This window comes from Aplysia californica, unplaced genomic scaffold, assembly GCF_000002075.1.
Source record: "Aplysia californica isolate F4 #8 unplaced genomic scaffold, AplCal3.0 scaffold00104, whole genome shotgun sequence".
NCBI lineage: Eukaryota > Metazoa > Mollusca > Gastropoda > Aplysiida > Aplysiidae > Aplysia > Aplysia californica.
In genome coordinates, this window is record NW_004797374.1 from 914,398 (window position 1) to 933,351 (window position 18,954).

At 39.7% G+C, this 18,954-nt stretch overlaps 2 protein-coding genes across 2 annotated transcripts in view; one reads left to right on the plus strand and one right to left on the minus strand.

Moving 5' to 3' along the window:
- Positions 1-8,628, plus strand: part of LOC101845230 (hemocyte protein-glutamine gamma-glutamyltransferase) — a gene marked incomplete in the record, with an annotated part of 26,998 nt that extends 18,370 nt beyond the window's left edge. Inside the window, 6 exon segments of the mRNA XM_035969009.1 lie at positions 1,902-1,981; positions 2,519-2,601; positions 3,638-3,842; positions 4,538-4,698; positions 5,159-5,289; positions 6,665-8,628. Of these exon segments, the coding sequence (XP_035824902.1) occupies positions 1,902-1,981; positions 2,519-2,601; positions 3,638-3,842; positions 4,538-4,698; positions 5,159-5,289; positions 6,665-6,815 (811 nt within the window).
- A 4,576-nt stretch (positions 8,629-13,204) lies between these two features.
- The window catches only part of LOC101859698 (ankyrin repeat and SAM domain-containing protein 6), a 27,513-nt gene continuing 21,763 nt past the window's right edge, over positions 13,205-18,954 (minus strand). Inside the window, exons 16-19 of the mRNA XM_005095458.3 lie at positions 18,335-18,402; positions 16,786-16,902; positions 14,425-14,500; positions 13,205-13,496 (exon numbers count right to left, since the gene is read on the minus strand). Coding sequence (XP_005095515.1) covers positions 13,411-13,496; positions 14,425-14,500; positions 16,786-16,902; positions 18,335-18,402 — 347 coding nt within the window. The 3' untranslated portion in view covers positions 13,205-13,410. The remainder of the gene's footprint in view (positions 13,497-14,424; positions 14,501-16,785; positions 16,903-18,334; positions 18,403-18,954) is intronic.

Here is an 18,954-nt window from a genome sequence, read left to right on the forward strand (position 1 = left end):
CTTCTTCTTCTTCTTCTTCTTCTTCTTCTTCTTCTTCTTCTTCTTCTTCTTCTACTTCTTCTTCTTCTTCTTCTACCCATGTGAGTTGTTAGTGGATACTCTCGTGTGGTTTGCTCCTTCTTTTTTATCAAACATCTATCGTCCTTATTCTCCTCCTTGCCCTTGTATGGTGACACTTCTAGTTTTTGGCACTTATATCATGAGCTCTATTTGCGTTGCAAGTGTCGCAAAACTCATACAAAAACAAAACTGAAACATGTGCAAAAGTGCATTGTTAGTGTTGTCGCCATTGCTGTTGTTGCCGTTGCTGATAATTAACATCTTGTTAACAAGACACCGAGAGCGTCGTTTAAGAACGTAGAGCTCTCTGTCCACTGTTCATGGCATTATGCTCAAATTTGGTTTTCTTTGGAGACGTGGAAAAATCCTGTCTCCTCTTCGACGTGCATGTCGCTTCTTCGAGTGTTGGCCAAGTTCCTGACCAACTACGACACAGCAGTCATCCTTTAAAACGTTTTAGTAAGAGTTCTATGGCACTTGCAACACAATAAGGTCATATAAGTGCCGCAGTCATCTTTTAAGGTTGTCGAATGTTCAACGTTTAGAATAGGGCAGAGGGTTCAATAACTAAAATGGCTAAAAGTGATCTCGCACCTTTTGGGTTCTTATTTATTCAAAAAGAATTTGATACTCTATTCTTGTGGCGAGGAGGTGAGTAGCCTTTTGTACTGTTGCTACTTTTAAATGAGAACCGAAACCGCATAACCGCATTGTTCAAATTCAGATATGGCTCTTCATAGAAATGTTCTGGGTTCTCAGTTTCGCAAATCGTAGAGCGAGAACGATGGATAAGTATCATTTTACACATTATGAGAAGCTATATTCTGTTTTGAAATAATTTTAAACGCGCCAATGTCCGATTCAGGCTAAACGCCTTAAGATTTCTTCACTTGTTGGAGGAGGGTGCGGTTTCTGTGGGGGTGGAAGTGGAGCGGTTTCGGGGGGGGGGGGGGGGGGGCGGGTTTAATGTTCCGTTTTTTTAGCATTTAATATTTATGTGTTTATTATATTATTTAGTAAAGACTAAGAGGGGAAATTGACAGGACAGCTGCTGTATTCCTCTCAGCCCGGGTTGACCTTGGCAGGTAGGGTCGGAAGCCCGCTTCCTAGACGATCTAAATTGTGTTGATGGGGGCGTAAAATAACACCTACATTAAAAAAAAGAGAATACGTCTCCATAAAATTTGTGGTAATATTTTTTTGTTGGCAGTTGAACTTTGCCGAATAAATTGTTTGATTATTCTAAATAATCATTTGTGAAGCATACTGGTGAAATCAGGCACTCGTCAAAATAATGAAATCAAAGAAACCGACATTTTTCTCCACTCCACTGTCAATTTTTATCCATTTCATTTCTTTCTTTTTATTTATTTATTTATTTATTTATTTATTTATTTATTTATTCATTTATTCATTTATTCATTTATTCATTTGTTTGTTTTGTTTATATTCTATCTCATCACCCTGTGTCCATTAAAAACCCATTTTTGTGTGGGATTTTATTGAACAACTTTGAACAAAGGCACAGAAAAAATGTAACTTTGTTGTTTCCAATTCTAACACTAGAGCTTTGGAAGTCGCCAAACCTAGGAGGCCATGTTCCCGTTAATCGTGCCACCACCTCATTCAATGCGAGATGTCTCGACTCCTATTCAAAATTAGTGGTTATTTTTGGAAATCAAAAGCAAGACAAATGAACAAACTTTAAAACGATATCAATAACCCCACATGCTCAAAAACTGACGAGCCACGCCTGGTTCCACAGTGCTGTGACACATATATCAATAAATGACCCTATCTGCATTTGGATGATGTCTATTATCAAATTATTTTAATCTCAGGGTCGGACAATTCATCAGTACAAAGATGCCCAACTCTGATGATAGAAATGATATCACACTTAGATACAAGCCCGAAGAAGGTGAGTACTTCTCTTCCACTGTGACTGTACATTTTGTTTTCTCACTTCTTGTTGACCTGTGACCAAAGCGAGTAGGACACTGTTAAGTTTGTGTTAGGTTTTTACGGCACTTACAACGCAATTAGGTCACATAAGTGCCGAAGATTAGAATTATCACCATCAGAGACTAACGTGCAAAGAAAGAAAGAGGAAAGAGACACCAGATTTCGTAATACCTATCCCAACGCTAATCCCCGACCCCCAATCCAACCCCAACCCCCAACTGACCCCACTCCACCCCCACCCCCATCCCCACCCCACTTCAACAAAGCCACACCCACCCCAACCCCACCCACCCCCCTACTCTAGCATAAATAGTGTTCACGTGTTATGCATAATTATTTCAGCGTTTGGATTTCCCTCTTCCTGTTTCTACTACTTCCTACCACCAGACACGTGTATAGAGTTCCACCTTCAGTGTGACAAATTGGCGCCATTGCAGATGTTAGATACATAATATATACAAACTTAATAATCTTTTGTCACAACGATCTACAGGGTCTGCCGAGGAGAGGGCGGCCGTCCGCAAGGCCAACCAGCTGGCTTCTACAAAGGAGAACGTGTACAACATTTCTGCCAAGGTAGGGGAAGTTTTACAATCTAGATAGAGCAGAGTGGTGTTCATTGTTAGACAGCTAGATCCTGCAGTAGACGGACAACGTCAAGAGAGTAAGAGAGAGAGACAGAGAGAGACAGAGAGAGAGGGGGAAGAGAGAGAGAGAGAGAGAGAGAGAGAGAGAGAGAGAGAGAGAGAGAGAGAGAGAGAGAGAGAGAGATTGAGAGAAAGGGAGAAGAGAGGGGAGAGAGAGAGAGAGAAAGAGAGAGTCTGACCGACCGACCGACTGACAGACGCCGTTGCACTTAACATCAACCTAAAACATAATAATAAATCAGTAGGAGTAACGGCAGCAACAGCAACAGAGAACCTATCAATGTTCTAAATGTATTATTTATTTTTATTTGCCTTTTTTCAATATTTTTATCGCCAACACCGCTACATGTTAAGGTTTCTTTTTTCGGCAGTGCGTATGTGGGGGTGGGGATTGGGGGGGGGGGGGGGCATTCGTGCTGACCTTTTCAATGTCTATCAGAAAGTTTAGTAAGAACCAATCCCCTCCCCCGACGTGGGATAACATACTTTGCTTTAATCAAAATCTTTTTTAAAAAGTCTTCTCCCGACGAAAAAACAACAACCCCCAACTAAATACCCCGAGCCCATCCAAGTTTTCCAGGTCCATTCTATCTTTCTACTTTATTCCTTTTCTTGAATCTGCTCTCCGGTGAATGCATCAATCTCTTACAATATTATTCACTCCTTTCTTACTTATTTACTATCTCCCTGCACCGTTAGAAACTCTACCCCTGTACCGATAGGTATATTTAGCAGAGTGCACTCGATGCCAAGCTTATCTGTCTCTGGCCGCTTCCTTCAATCTTGCAACATCTAGGCCCTGAGTCCCTTAGCGAATGTCTCATTCAAGATTGTGCTTCTGCAACTTCCAGTTGGTCTTCCTCTTTTTCTATTCCAGTTGGTCCCCAACACCATGTCTGATAATGTAATCTTGTCTCTGGCACTCTCAAAACATGTCCTAAATATATCTCCATATTCACTCCTAGGATGTGGATTTCAAAGTGGTACAAGATGCGGCCAATACGTGGGTCGGTGAAGACTTCAAAGTGTCGCTCAAACTCACCAACAAAAGTGACGCAGAGCGCACAGTGAGCGGCCGACTTGTCGTCAAGACAATGTTCTACACAGGCGTGCTCGCTGACAAAATCGTCTCTTTCCCCTTCGAGAACAAAGTCCTACAGAAAGGAAAAGGCGAGTTTCGGTGTACTCTATATATTTAGCTATATTGATCTTTCTGAGTTTTTTCCCCCTTTTCTTGTATCGTGAAGTCGTTTTCAAGGTTGAAGCTTTTCTCCAGCTAGATTGTACGACACGTATCTTTAAAAGTATTCGCAGGTTCTGCAAGTTGTTAAATAAACTGAGGAGAGACATAATTATGCTGATGCCTCGCCTCTTCAAACGCATGACAATACCTGTGAGTTAGGCTGATGAGGTGTAAGTCCGATATTCAGATGGAGATAAAAATCAAATTTACTCCCAACACGACTGATATACATTAAGAAAATGTTTGGATTTTTACTTAAAATAGCAATTTTTGTCAACGTATATTATGTTTGCAGGCCCCCATCGACAATTTTTAGATAGTTTAGGAGGAGGGCATCGATTCTACCTGTCAGGGCCTACCTAGGCTGAGAAAGATACAACGTCCCAGCAGAAAGACGGGAGACACTTGATAAACATTCTCCCAATACAGGAGTCGAACTCTGGTCTTCTGTGTGCCACGGCTAAGTGCCTTAACGCCAAACCACAGACGCCAGTATACAGTTATTATTCGACAGAAGAAGAAGAAGAAGAAGAAGAAGAAGAAGAAGAAGAAGAAGAAGAAGAAGATGATGATGATGATGATGATGATGATGATGATGGCTAAATCCTACTTCATCCTGCAGATGACATTGTACCAGTAATTGTGAAACCACAAGATTACTTGGAGAAACTCAAGGACTGCTGTATGCTCGATGTATCTGTGTGGGCCTCGGTGAAAGAGACCAACCAATGCTTTGTCACAAAACGCGAGTGTAGACTGAAGAAACCACATCTCAGTGTCAAGGTGAGCTGTAATTTTACTTATATAAAGCGAGTTGTCGTCTGACGTGTGCTCTATAAAAACTACATGTCGTTGAAAGAAGAAAAAACTGCAAAAAGTCGGTACCTAATGAGTTCATCGATTCACAAGCTCTCCCAATGATATACATACGCAAATAATTTTTTTCTTTTTAAAATGTATACCTAAATGCAATATAAATTTTATATCACATAACTATTAATATAGGAGGTTCAATATACATGTTATATTACTTTTAACATAATATTGTGTGTACAGGACTTTTCACCTTGGTGGTAATGATGATAATGATGAAAATGATGATGATGATGATGATGATGATGATGATGATGAGGAGGAGGAGGAGGAGGAGGAGGAGGAGGACGACGACGACGACGACGACGACGACGATTCTCTTTTATCCACGTCAAATCCCTCGATATGCGTTCTAATTTTCCTTCCTCAGGCACCGGAAGAAGCTACCAAGAACAAAGAATTCAAGGTGGAAGTTTCCTTCACGAACCCTCTGGACACAACTCTTACTGGGTGCGCAGTAACTGTAGATGGTCTCGCTAAATCTCTGCGCTTCCCACAAGGGTGAGTTGTAGGCTAGAAAAACGCTAGATCTACCTTAGAATTACAAAGTTCTATATGACATTTGTGGGACGTTTTGAGTTACTAAGACCATGGGACCAGAAATCACATTTTTTGGGGTCTGCTCCATCAAAGTCGTTAAGATTTTTCGGAGTCGTTATCATGATGTTCAAAGGATTGCGTCGGGAAAACCTGACATGTTGTGAAACTCAAAATTATTCACGTCAGTTGTCCCGAAGCTAGTTGCTGAGAAGATAAAAGTTGATAATTTTAGGGCATCCAAGTGTTACACTCTTCTATACTTACAGCTTGTCTTTTGAAGGTTCAGACTGGATTGTGCACTGGAAATAATAAATCCTTCACGATAGTGATCGCTGGTAACGACTGAAGACACATAACATTAGAGATATGCCCGATGATAGAATACATTGAAGCACTTAAAAAAAAACACTTTTCAGGGAAAGAAAAGACGCAGGATCAGAATGTATTAAAACAAATTTTATAAAAAAGAAGCACCAAGCCAGTGAGATTTTTACTAGGATCCATCCCTAGACCACTGAATGATGAGAATAACATAAATCAAATATCGTATCTACCACTACCACAATTAACTCGGCTCCACACGCTTTTGTAAAGGATACTGGAGATTTAAACGCACACACGCGCACAGGGCGCATGCACACACGCACGCACGAACGCACACAAATCGTGCCATTTACGCTCTTATGGGTAGGACTTGGTCAGGCTATACTCAGGGGGAAAATGTAATACTTTTGGCTTATTATTATTATGATTATGATTATTATGTTATCTGTCCACGCGGTTTTATTCCAATTTTTTCTTCTTCTGAAATTAGGAAAAGCTGAGCCCAGAAATGTGAAACTCTACTTGGTTTACGGTTACAACAGGAGAACGTTCATAAATTCTCAATTATTTGGTAGGCTTAAGTGTTTTGGCACTTGCAACCTGATAAAGTCATGTAAAAGTACCGAAGATTAAAGATGTCACAAGAGAGTAGCATGCACATAAAAGTAGGAGGAAAAATAAGGACGGCAGATGTTTTATAGGACGGAAGGAGCAAATCACACTATAGTACCAGCCAACCACCCACGTCCGTATCGATGCTGACATTGGTCTACAAACAAGACACAATGGAGGTCACCTCGAAAGTGGGGCATCCCTTCTCCTTTGTTGTTGTTGTTGTCGTCGTTGTCGTTGTCGTTGATGTTGTTGTTGTTGTTGTTATTGTTGTTGTTGATGATGATGTTGCTGCCGCTGCTGCTGTTATTGTCTCTGCAGCAGCTGTTGTTGATGCTATCAACGATCTTGTTCTATTGCAAACTCAGTATTCTATAAATAAATATTTTCCACACCCCAGGAACGTGGCAGCTAAGGGAGCTTTCGTTGCCACCCTTCCCATCACACCAACCAAGGTGGGCTATAAGGAGATGATCTTTATCTTCAGCTCGAAGCAGCTTGAGGATATCAACGCATCCAAGAAAATCTACGTGCTCACCAGTAACGTCTAAAACTTGGAGACTTCGAATGAGTTGGAGACAACTTACTATCTTAGAATTACAATTTTCTATCTCTGACATCTTTGTTCGTTTTGAGTTACTAATGCCATGAGTTTAAAAAAACAATTAAGTGTTCTATCTGCTATATCAAAATCGTAAGATTTTTCGGAGCTGTAATCAAGATAGCTCTATTCAAAGAACTGCGTTCGAAAAGCTTAACCATAATATTGTGGAACTCTAATATTTTTACGTCAAATTTCTCAAAACTAGGTACTGAGCAGACAGAACTTTGTAATTCTATGGTAGCGAACTGCCAAATTCTCCAAGTGAAAGAAATTAATTGATCATTTCTGATAAAAATATGAATACCTTTTTTAATTTTTTAAATTACAACTGATATGTATAATTATATCAGCAAATAGATTGTTATAGTGACCAAGCTTCTGTCTTTTGTTTCAAGCAAGATTAGAGTTAACTCCTCTGCTACTGTAATATATATATGCCTACATTGGTGCCTTTCGAATGTAACACATTCAGACTAGTATTGCTTGTTTGAACATCACTGATTGACCTAAACATTTGAAGACTCCGGAAAGGGAAAAGACCAGATAAGTCACATTTTGAGAAGGTGGAGAACATAAGAATTCAAAGTTTAAAAGTTTATAATGGCCGTTAGTTTTCTCACAAAAGTGTAAAACTGTCATTTTAACAAAAGGTAAATTGTTGCTCCTTTTTAAAACTGAATTTTGTGCCGTAAAATTCTTCCCTTTCACCAGACCATTAAACGATACCAAGCCGTGCTATGAACTGTTGTGAGGGCAACCAATTAAAATTTTGTGTTTCGCCAGCTCATATATGACCAAATTTTAATGTAGTTGCGGGTGCCGTAAAGCTCTTACTAAACAACGTTTGATCGCCCATATCTCGCAATTTAGTAGGCATATAGCATTTTGTAAAAAAAATCAAACACTTACATATCACAGGACTAAGCTGCTGGATTATCCGTGAGATCATTAGCGGAGAATAAAATACTCAATCTGAAAGGAAAAAAAAAGACTGTGATATCTCATTTTTCCACTCGGCTTTTGTTCTACTTCTTAAAACAAAAAAATCAAAATATCTGTCAAAATAACAAAAATGATAAATATGATCACGGTGGGGTTTTGTAACAACGTGAACTCTTCAACGTCTTTTTGCACATTTTAAATCAATACTATTATTTTTCCTTTTGATATTATGTGTTTTTTTGTGACGTCAATATTCAAATATGCTAATCCACGTAAAATTATTTTAGATTATAATGATGAGGGCACGGAGCTCAAGCACACTTTAACACTCACTACGTTTACCCATTTCAAGCTGCTGCAGTTACAACAAACGGATAAAATTACAGGTATTATTTTCCTTTACCAAAATAGCCGAAATTCTTTCTATCATTAAATCAAATCTTAACATTCTCATAAAGTTTGGACGGATGTAATGTAATAAATGAAATGGCCTGATCATAGTTTTAAATAATATAAAAAACAACTAAATGACTAAACACGCACACACACACACACACACACACACACACACACACACACACACACACGCACACACACACACAAACACACACGCGCGTGCGCACAGGGCGCATGCACACACGCACGCACACATGCACACACGCACGCACACAAATCGTGCCATTTACGCTCTCATGGATAGGACTTGGTCAGGCTATACTCAGGGGGAAAAATTTATACTTTTGGCTTATTATTATTATTATTATCATCATTATTATGATTATGATTATTATGTTATCTGTCCCCGCGGTTTTATGCACACAAAAAAAAAAAATTCTGAAATTAGGAAAAACTGAGCCCAAAAAAGAGAAATTATGCGATTCTGTTAACTTTAACACTTTAACAAAGAATGATAAATCAAAATAATCAGAAATAATGCAAAGAGTAATCAATTAATTTTGCTAAATTATGCGGGGTGCATAAAACCCAGCGGACAGTGTTATTATTATTATAGTATAATTAATATTATTATTATTATTAGTACATGATTGTATTATTATCTAAAATTTGTCCAAATTTATTTATAGGCCTACATTTATTTTCAGAAATGTATAGGCGCCTCGCAATTCTTATATTTATCAACTGTTTTGCTATGTCACTGATTGGTTGCGTACTTCTCTGTCTCTGCTCAAGTGTAATTTAAAAGACTTTTATGTATGCAATCCTTACCGAGGAATTATGCGTGTTGCTTTTGTGATTACCTTTAGTACCCAAGTAAAAAGCTACTTTTATTTGACTCCAACACTTATTTTTGCTGGTGTTGTTTTCTTGTTGTGTTGTTGATGATGATGATGATGATGATGATGATGATGATGATGATGATTTTATTAAAACATTACATTTGAGTAATCTGAGTGCCAAGACTAATGTTACCCTGCTGCTGCAGATTTCTGCCAATTACATCCGGCTGTAGACCTGGAAGAAGTACATGTGCCAAACACTAGAGTTAGTCATTATGTTTCTTTTTTTTCTTTTGTTGCAAGTGTTTTACAGTGCTCGAAACTGCATAAGGTCATACGAGGGCGCGGGACTCATTAAACATTTTCAGTTAGTAGGACATTTTGAATTTTGCCAGGGTGGCGGCCGCAGCCTACTCTTATTGATTTGGGACCACCAAGGGATCTTTAACGTGCGCAACTTGCACACAGGATCTCCCATATTTTTCCCTCTTGTCCGAGAAGGCTAGGTGTAGATCTTTCCTACCATAAGATCAGGGGTATGGCTGAAAGACAGCAGTAAGAAGGAGCCATGGAATAGCAGTTCAGTAGAAATGCTGGAGGAGCCACATTATGCTCTGTATGACATCCTTATACTAAATTATAGACAAAGAACGGAGTCTTATCTTTATGCTCCAACAGATAGCGTAACGTTCTGTGAAATCCTACTCTTGTAGTCCGCAACAGGTGTATGGCTACACATGGTGCGTTTTCTCCTTTTTAACATTATTCTGAATAACACTGCAGTAAGCAACGTAAGGTGTCCTTGTCTGAGGAATTATAATGGCTCTATCCTTCAGACATCCAAGCTTTCTCAGCACTGAAAACTTCCAATTCAAATAGCTACAATTTTAGCTTGGGAAAAGAAAGAAATTAATTCAAAAAAATAAAAGACCCTGAAGTTCTCATCCCTAAGATTACGAAGAAGAAAAGGGCAGCAGGTCTTAGTGCAGAATTTAGTTTAAGTTTAGTTTTAGTAAAAGTTTTACGCATAAGGTCATATAAGAGTCAAAGATTAGAGGAGTCTCCAGAAAGTAACAAAAAAAAAAGAAAAGAAGGAGAGATTAAAGAAGATAAGTGTTTGGTAGGAAAGAAGGAGCAAACTACACCAGAGCACCTGCCTAATACCCACAGTACAGAACAGGAGCAGGAGACTTATAACAAAGCTTTTTTTTTTTCGTAAGAGTTTTACAGCACTTGCAATAAGTAAGGTCATAAAAGTGCTGAAGATTAGAGGAGTTACAAGGGAGTAACAAACACAAAAATGGAGGAGAGATAAGAACGATAGATGTTTGATAAGAAAGAAAGAGGAAACCACTTCAGAGCACCCTCCATCTACCCACAAAAAAGCTTTCAAATGAAAAGAGAGAGTGAAGTATAGAAAACCAAGGAACTACATTTTCATCATAATTTATTTTTCGAAGTATATATCAGCGCACATGTTCATACTCGTAGTCATAATGCTCTCTCTCACAGTATTGCGTATCTAGGAGCCATTATTCTACACCTTGCATCCCTTGCCCATCAAACTTTTGCATAGCAATGAAAGGACCACACCTAAATCAATGCACGTCTCTTACAAAAACAATCTGAAAACATTTTTTAAAAAATAGAATGGTACAATATAGTAGTAGAGATGCCTGAATTGAATGGACGGAAAAACACTGAACTTTCAATCACAAGAGAACTATTAAGTAACATTGCAAAAATGATGGACGGATACTTCATGCAATAATTTGCTTAAAAAATTAATTTTAGAAATGCATAGAGGCAATAAAGATAATAGGTGTGTATGATTCACCAATGTCTGTGCAAGGCAAAAATCCACATTTTTTTTTTTTATGGAGCTAAGAGAACAAAAAGGAACTACAGTGGAGTCCATTTACTTGAACAGAAAACTGCAGGACCACTGGATTTTTGGCAGTTCAGCCATATTTTTATTTTGGAGAGACTGCTCAAATTGGGAAGGAAAAAAACTGGGGACAAATATAAGTCTCCCTCTCTTCCACTTGGAAAGTAATTGCTGCTGGTGCCAGAACTATGTTAATTCATTAAAAAAATCTATAGAGTTAAACTGATGGAAAAAAGCCCAGCACTGCTATTGCTATCGTGCATGTATGTTGCAGGACATCAGCTGCCTGTAATTCCACTAACACAAAGTTTACTAGATCATTTAATTAACAAAGATCATAATTTTTACTATACATTCAGTTCAAAGCTTTTTTATGAAGTTAATTAAATGTAATGAATTTAATCTCAAAACAGAATACACTGTACAAAGGGGATGCTACATCTGATAAATATTCAGAGATATATACTCCTGCCCCCCCCCCCCCCCCCCCCCTCCTTCATCAGGCATCAGTGACCTTTGAGCATGTGCCCTTTGGTCCAGTGCTATATTAAAAAAGGTAGAGTTGTTTGATATTAATTCTTTGCTGCAGTATCAGGTATATATAACCCTATAAATTGTCTTTGGTAGAGACAGGAGGAAAAGATTGCTGTCGGATATCCTGTAGTTTGGGACACTCAAAGAGCAGACATTGACGTATTGCATAACCACCAAGTAAACATAACAATGCATGTCCAAAGCAAACATATGGTCAAGGGAACAGGGGGAAGAAAAGAGCAACTACCATCAACCATCCATTACACAAAAACAAAGTGAAAAAAGTAGTAGGACAGATCTATCAACAATCATCCATTTCACAGAAACAATAGGCATAAAAACTAATGCCTTACCAAAATCAACAAAAATATCATGAATGAACAGCATTAAGGTAGGGGCTTGACTGTTGACAACAAGTGGGTTTTTTTTCTCACAACTTAGCAGGGTGCGATTTACATCTGCAAATAATTGTTGCATAGCAGTACCAGTGGTGCCATCAAGTACATTGTATCTTGCACTCACAATTTAATTCATTTCAATAAACATAAACTTACAAGAAAAAATAACAATAAGAAATCCAATACAATGGAGTCTGCTTTAAACTCAGATTTGCCAGAACGCCACTTCCTTTGGTTTAGCCATATTTTCAGTTCGGAGAGATTGCTCAAATAGAGATGAAAAAAAGAACCCAAGGAATTCTATTTTCGTTCGGTTTACCATTGTTTTTCAGAATAAACATGTTTGGTGTAAGCAGACTCCACTGTATCTTAACATACTTTTTAGACTGTGAAACTTGTGCCATGCTGTAAGAAGACAAGAGTATCAACATTTATTTTGCTCTCCTCTTGTTGGCTCACGCACAGACATAGATACACATCATGCTTCATTTTCTACAGACTCCTCAATAACCTTCTGAGGAAAAAAAGGAAAAGATGCCTCCTCAGGTTTGCCTGATGAAAGCCATTAAGAAATTTGGAGGCCCAACTAACACCATTTCTGCAATGTTGTATAAACCTAACCAAAAACAACGATACTGTCATGAGTAAACAATAGCAGTCCCAGGGAAAAGTAGAATGAATGGGCCACATGTCTTCTTTACCCATCCCATCATGTTTGGCGCCGAGGTCCACTTACTTGGTTCAGACTAAAACAGGATTATTTTTCTTAATTAAACGATAAAAGCGCATAACGCGAGAATACTTGATGCCCATGCGGACACAGGGTCTGTCTTGCGAACAATCTCTTAATGAGCATTAAATGAGTTAATGATCTTGGCCATAACCATATAAATTTTCAGAAAGTAGAACGTAAATAGGAAGTAAAACTCATTTGTGAAAGAGTTGAAATGTTTGTCAAATAACACCCACCCACAAAAAACAGGATAAACGAATCGAAATAACAAATCAACTTACAGCTAATTAAATCAGCTGTGACACCACAGAACAAAATTTACAGCCACTTTAATAACAGATAACATTTGTCTTGTGCAAATCCCTGCTCAACAGCAAGCTCAAGGCGCTTCACAATCTATACCATTACCCCAGCAGACCTGAAAGCATTCTGAAACAACTTCAACTTCCTGGGAAGCATACAGTGCAAGCAGCCATTTATAGGCGCTAAAACACTAACAACATACTGACAAGAACTTTCGCTGTCCATGGCCGGATACCCATTTCCACCTGGGTGAAGTGAGAAAAATTCGTGTAAAGTACCTTTCCCCCAAAAACAAAGGACACAACGTCGGGCCCGCAGCTCGAACTCCCGAACCCACAACCTCATGATTCAAGTCTGGTAGTCTAACCACTGGGCCACTGACACCACTAATCGACCATCAACACTAGGAAGGTTAATCTAATATGAAAGGCAGAAACTAATCTTCAGGTAACAGAACCTGGTGATCAGGCTATAACTATGAGGGGTGAAGAAATAATCTGTTTGTGTCAAGACATCCTGGATTTGGACATGGGGACGTGAGGGTCTGCCTCATCCTGTATGCTCCATTGAGACATTGCCGTGGTCTCTGAACCTGAGGAGGTCAAAGATCACAGGTTATTTTTCTAGGTTTAAAACAACATTCCAGTGGGTGACTATTTAAGACTGCGTTAGAATCCAGTCTGCCTAAGAGCCAACTGAAATTTTCCTTTACAATTTTTCATGCCTAAAATGTTCCCATTAAAAATATTAAGGACAACAAACTTTTTTAACCATACAAAAGGGCATAAATATTTGGCGTACAAGGTAGACATTTATACAAATTTATATATGCATAGACCGTCTATGATGCAGCATCACAATTAAAAACCAATACCAACGTGACAACATGTCTGCCAAAGTCAAGTACATAGACAATTACAAGAGTATTGGTAAGAATTACTTTTTTTTTCTGCATTTCACACATCCGAAAGCATGTTTTAGTGTTACTCAATTAGTAAAGAAAAAAGAATCAAATTGAAACCTTTAGAAGCTTAGCCTGCATTGCTAGGACGTTACTTCGTGTAAAAAATAAATTTTACCTCAGTTTTCTCCAACTTAATCTGTTTTACATTTTCATCTTCATGTCACTGCAACTTCATCATTAACACAACAAGACAGCCAATAATTTTCCTTCACCAAGTATGGCTAACGAAAGGTTTTAGTTCTGTACCACCAAAGTGAACTTTGTCAGGTCACCACACACTGTGTCTCGCAGTCTCCGACATAACACGGTCAGGATGAGTACAATCATTCCACTTCTCAAAGGTGCCAACAGGCTATGACAAAAATTCTGATCTTTTTGAACCTCAAAGAAATGTGCATGCCGGAACTCAAAATTTACAAAATATGAGATCATCTAATACGTTTTGTATCAAGACTATTTTAAATAAAGTGCAACATATCAGCACAAAGAGATCAAAACATAAACAAATGTATAAGCAGGAGTATATTACTCGTACAAACATTCCATTTCTTCTTACCTTCTGTGGTTGCCCTTGCCTTCAGCGTTGAGTTGAATGTTGACATGGAATCCACAAACTGCTGTCTCTCTCGACCCTGAGGACAACGCAAAGAGGTATTCTTTTCAGATTGGATAAGAATCTAAAAGCCGTTTTCAGATAAAAAAGTTCATGAAAAACACATAAGGATACTGAATAGCAAAAAAAGAAATTTGTCCGGCAAAAACTTGCAAATTTAAGGAAACAACTCAATTGGACTCAAAAGGGAGTGGTAGCGATTGTTTAAAAAACCTGTAACAAAGATGAAAGTATGGCCGGTCCCAGAGTAGCTCTGTCGGTCTGACCTGTAGCTCGCCTGGCTCGCACTGTGCAAATGAATGTATACATTATTGTGTGCCTGAGCAGCGTCGCCTGTTTTTTGTCAACAGAGCTGCGCGCAGCTGCAAGTGTGTTTGTGTGTGTGTGTGTGTGTGTGTGGGGGATGCACTTGGCACATGACGTAAAGAAGAGTTGTCCCGTCTTGGTATAATTGGTCTTGGATTACACAGTACCTAAATATAGCAAGGCAGACCCGTCAGTTGCACACCTACACACGTCAACACACAGTGCGCAGTGCTGAGACGCAGCGAGTGTGCCTCGCGCTCGCTGAGACACAGGCGCCAACCCACAGTGCGGCTGTGCTGACACACACACGGAGTGCGCCAGGCGAGCTACAGGTCAGACCTACAGAGCCGCTCTGGGACCGGCCTATCTCTCATTGTCCTGTGTAGGAAAAGACATGGTTGCACAAGTGCAAAGTGTACTGTTCATCTTAGAACCGAAATTTCACACAGATTTATGGGGATTTTTTTCCAGAAAGAACAGGCAAAGAGCTTGATAGCATGTGACATCAATAACTTCCATTCTTTCAAGCATAACATTATATTCTTAAACTTTAGGTATTGACAAAATTGTTTAAGACCACCCATTGTTGAGAAGAAAAGTGAACCAAACGAACCAACATAGAGCCTCCGCAACAAAATCAGTGCCCACGCGGACACGAAAGTCGAATTGGAGAAAGCATGCCCAGAACCTCGTAGCCGAAACTGAACTGGATACGTACCCACGTGAACAACTGGTTGTTTAGCCCTCCCACACAACCGTGGAAGGCTGCATCAAGCAACGCGACTTTTAGCACCGATCTTGTCGTCAACTGCAACCGTGCTAATGAACCAGCCGTCAGGAAAACAGCAGCAGAGGCTACCCCCTGCCCGATGTAGAAGTCTGGACAGACGGTTCAGCTAAGCACGGTACCGAGTATGGCAGCAGTGGAATACTGATCAAGACCGGTGATACCGAACTTGACCACCGTGTACCCACGGGCCGGTATTGTTCCAGCTACAGGGCCAAGCTTGTAGCCCTCGACTCAGCGCTGGGCATGCTTGTTTCACTACGTACAGCAGGCAGCCTTCCCAACAGAGTAAGCATCCATGTATACACTGATTCCAGGTCAGCAGTCATGCACCTCTCATACAGCCCTACCAACCAATCTGAAAAGGTGGCGAGCTGAATCTGGCAGCATCTGCACAGCCTCTGTCAACGCTCCGAATGTTCCATCCACATACAGCGGATTCCAGGCCACACTGGACTGGCTGGGAACGAGGAAGTTGACAGCATCGCCAAAGAAGCAACAGCGCTTACCCAGATTGACACGCCAATCGATTTCTCGACAGCTAAAGCCGTCATCGACCGGTCGACCCGCGCAAAGTGGAAAAAAGAGGCGAAACCCAAACTGCCATTTGCCCAACCGCCATCATACAAGCTTGAGGCCTCACTCAGACGACAGGACCGTCGGCTTCTCTCCCAAATGAGAACTGGTGGAAAATCGCCCAAGCTGAGATAATTTCTCCACAAACTTGCGCCAGCAGACAACCCAGATCCGTCCTGTCGAGCCTGCAAGGAGGAGGGCGAAACTATGGACCATGTGTTCCTGAGATGTCCCGCCAGCTATCGTGCTAGAACCCGTCTGCTGGGACTTTTCAGTAACCCACTTTCAGCACTTTTTAAGGACCCCCGGGCAAGTGTTGAGTTCCTGCGTGCTGTCGGCATCGCTGACCGTTTATGACGCCAAAGCACCAGAAGAAAGAGAGAGAGAGAGAGAGAAGAAGAGTGGCAGTCTTAGACAGATGTCCATTGTACACAGAGTCACTATAATGTAAAAAAGCCAATGCAAAGTTGGGGGGATGGGTAGTGGTTGTTTGTAGGCTGTTTTATACAGGCGGCAGTTACAGTAAGTTCTACTGTATTTCATAAATGACTTGCATCTATTGTGACAGAGCTCTTCTGTCTTTGACGTTGTTTTGCTTGCTGTGACAGACATGAACGTTCTCATATTTCACCCACCTTTCCTGCCCTGAGGTCATATATGGCGGCCAGGATCTGGCGGCGAGAGTCGGGGTGAGCGATGCCGAGTTCTCGCAGATCTTCATCAGTGAGGGTAAGGAAAGCTTCCATGTCAACCTGAGAAGTTAAAAGACAAATCAAAGTTTCACACCATGATTGATGCCATTGCACATGTTAGAATCATTGCTTGGTCTGACATGCTATAGAGATTCAACAAAGCCTTACTAGACAAAAACAGATAATTTCAAAAGCAGATAGCATTAGACCCAGGGAAGACAAATAAACAAAGGATGAAACAAATGATCAATAGGTAGTTGGCCATGACGAGTTACAACAGACACTAAAAGTGTGTTGCCTTGGTCCTATATTTCATGGTCTATGATGCTTGCACATTTGACGTATTACGCTAACGCAGACTAGAAAATGCTGGCTGTAGCTATTTGATTAAGCTCCAGGTCATACTATCATAACTGTTTATCTCCTGAGAGCCACTCCCAGCGGCTCGCGATTGGAACTGCTGTACAGGTGAGCCGCTGATAGTGGCTCGGGCACATTCTTTTACAACAACTTCGACATCAAATTACTTTTCGACAATGGACGTTTTCATCATTTGTAGATTTAGTACCAAAAAAAGGCCCGGTGTAGTGGGTTTACCCCCACCCCCCCCCCGCCCTGGAGATAAAGAGTTAAGCATTAACAGAGCAATATTTTCTGCCCAAGATTCCAGTCCCCTGGAAACAGATAACTCTTTATCTCCGGCAAGCTGTTCCCAGCGGCTCGTCGTCAGAAACATAGTGCCGATGAGCCGCTGAACTATCAAAATAGGTTCACTTGCTTTGATTTAATCACCCATTTAGTGACGTTTTTGTCATTTTTAGATTTAGTACCAAAAAAGGGCCCCGGCATAGTGGGTATACCCCCCTCGGAGATAAAGAGTTAAGAAACTGAAAGATGAGACAGAAGTAGCAAGACCGCTTTTTTTGGTATGTTCATGTGCTATTTGAGAAAGATTGAAGAAAACCTCTCAACTGACAGGATTTTCCAGCCTATTAAGATTGACTTTGCTTCCTTGAAATGTGGCTTTATTAAAGAATTCAAGAACTTTGTAGAAGCTTTATTATTAGAAGAATATCCTTGATTAATCAGGATTTTGGAAGAGCAAGTTTAAAAAAAATAAAAAGTTCTGTGTCATTTCAAAGGGACGTCTTTTTTTGACTTTGTTATGCATGCTGTGACAGGTCAGACAGGAATATTTTCACATCTTTCTTTGACTCTCAGATAGACATCTTTGTGCTTGCCATTTCAAGGACTTCAAAAGTATCTTGTACAACAATGAATATGCTTTTTATAAACAATTTTTTAAAATGTTGCATTGCAGTAGTGATACTCTTATACAGTCTTCTAACAATATAATGCACTAAAGAACATTTAAGCACAAGTTGTATTGAAAAAAAAAAGAAACAGCAATCTACCAAATAACTGTGGCAAACTTTGTAACCCCTAAGTCACTGGAAATTGGTGTCAAAGTAAACAATAAGAAAACACATACCTCCTGCTCCTCAAAGATAGGGTTGTACTTTTCAAGTGACAACTTCTTCATGATACTGGCCAACTCATCTGGAAAAAGGAAACACACACATGATATCTTTCATAAAATTTCCGTTTTGTTGGGAGTTTTTTTTTGGCAACTTTGAGACAAATCTCTTGAAATTATAAAAAAAACCCATCCAAAAACATCCCCAGTGAGCAATTATTAATCTCGAGAGACTAGAATCTCATGTCTTTAAGCATATGCTACATAATTTTCAAGAGGCTCTAGAATCAGAAGACAATAGAAAAGAAGATACAACTATAATTCTAATATAACATAGACTTTAGGTAAAAATCAAAGATCTTTCAATTTTAGGAGGGTGCCAGTGATGACAACTGAATAACTCACACAAAATTTGTATTTTTTTCCACATTATCCAGCGACATGACTTTCAGGCTAACATAGTTTCTGGAGCAAGATTCCGAATAATTCTACACTTTAAAAATTTGCTGTATTGGAAAACACTGTTTACTTGTTTATCTACTGTCGCTTTTCTTTTACAAAAAAAAAGGAGAGAGAGAGAGAGAGAGAGAGAGAGAGAGAGAGAGAGAGAGAGAGAGAGAGAGAGAGAGAGTGGA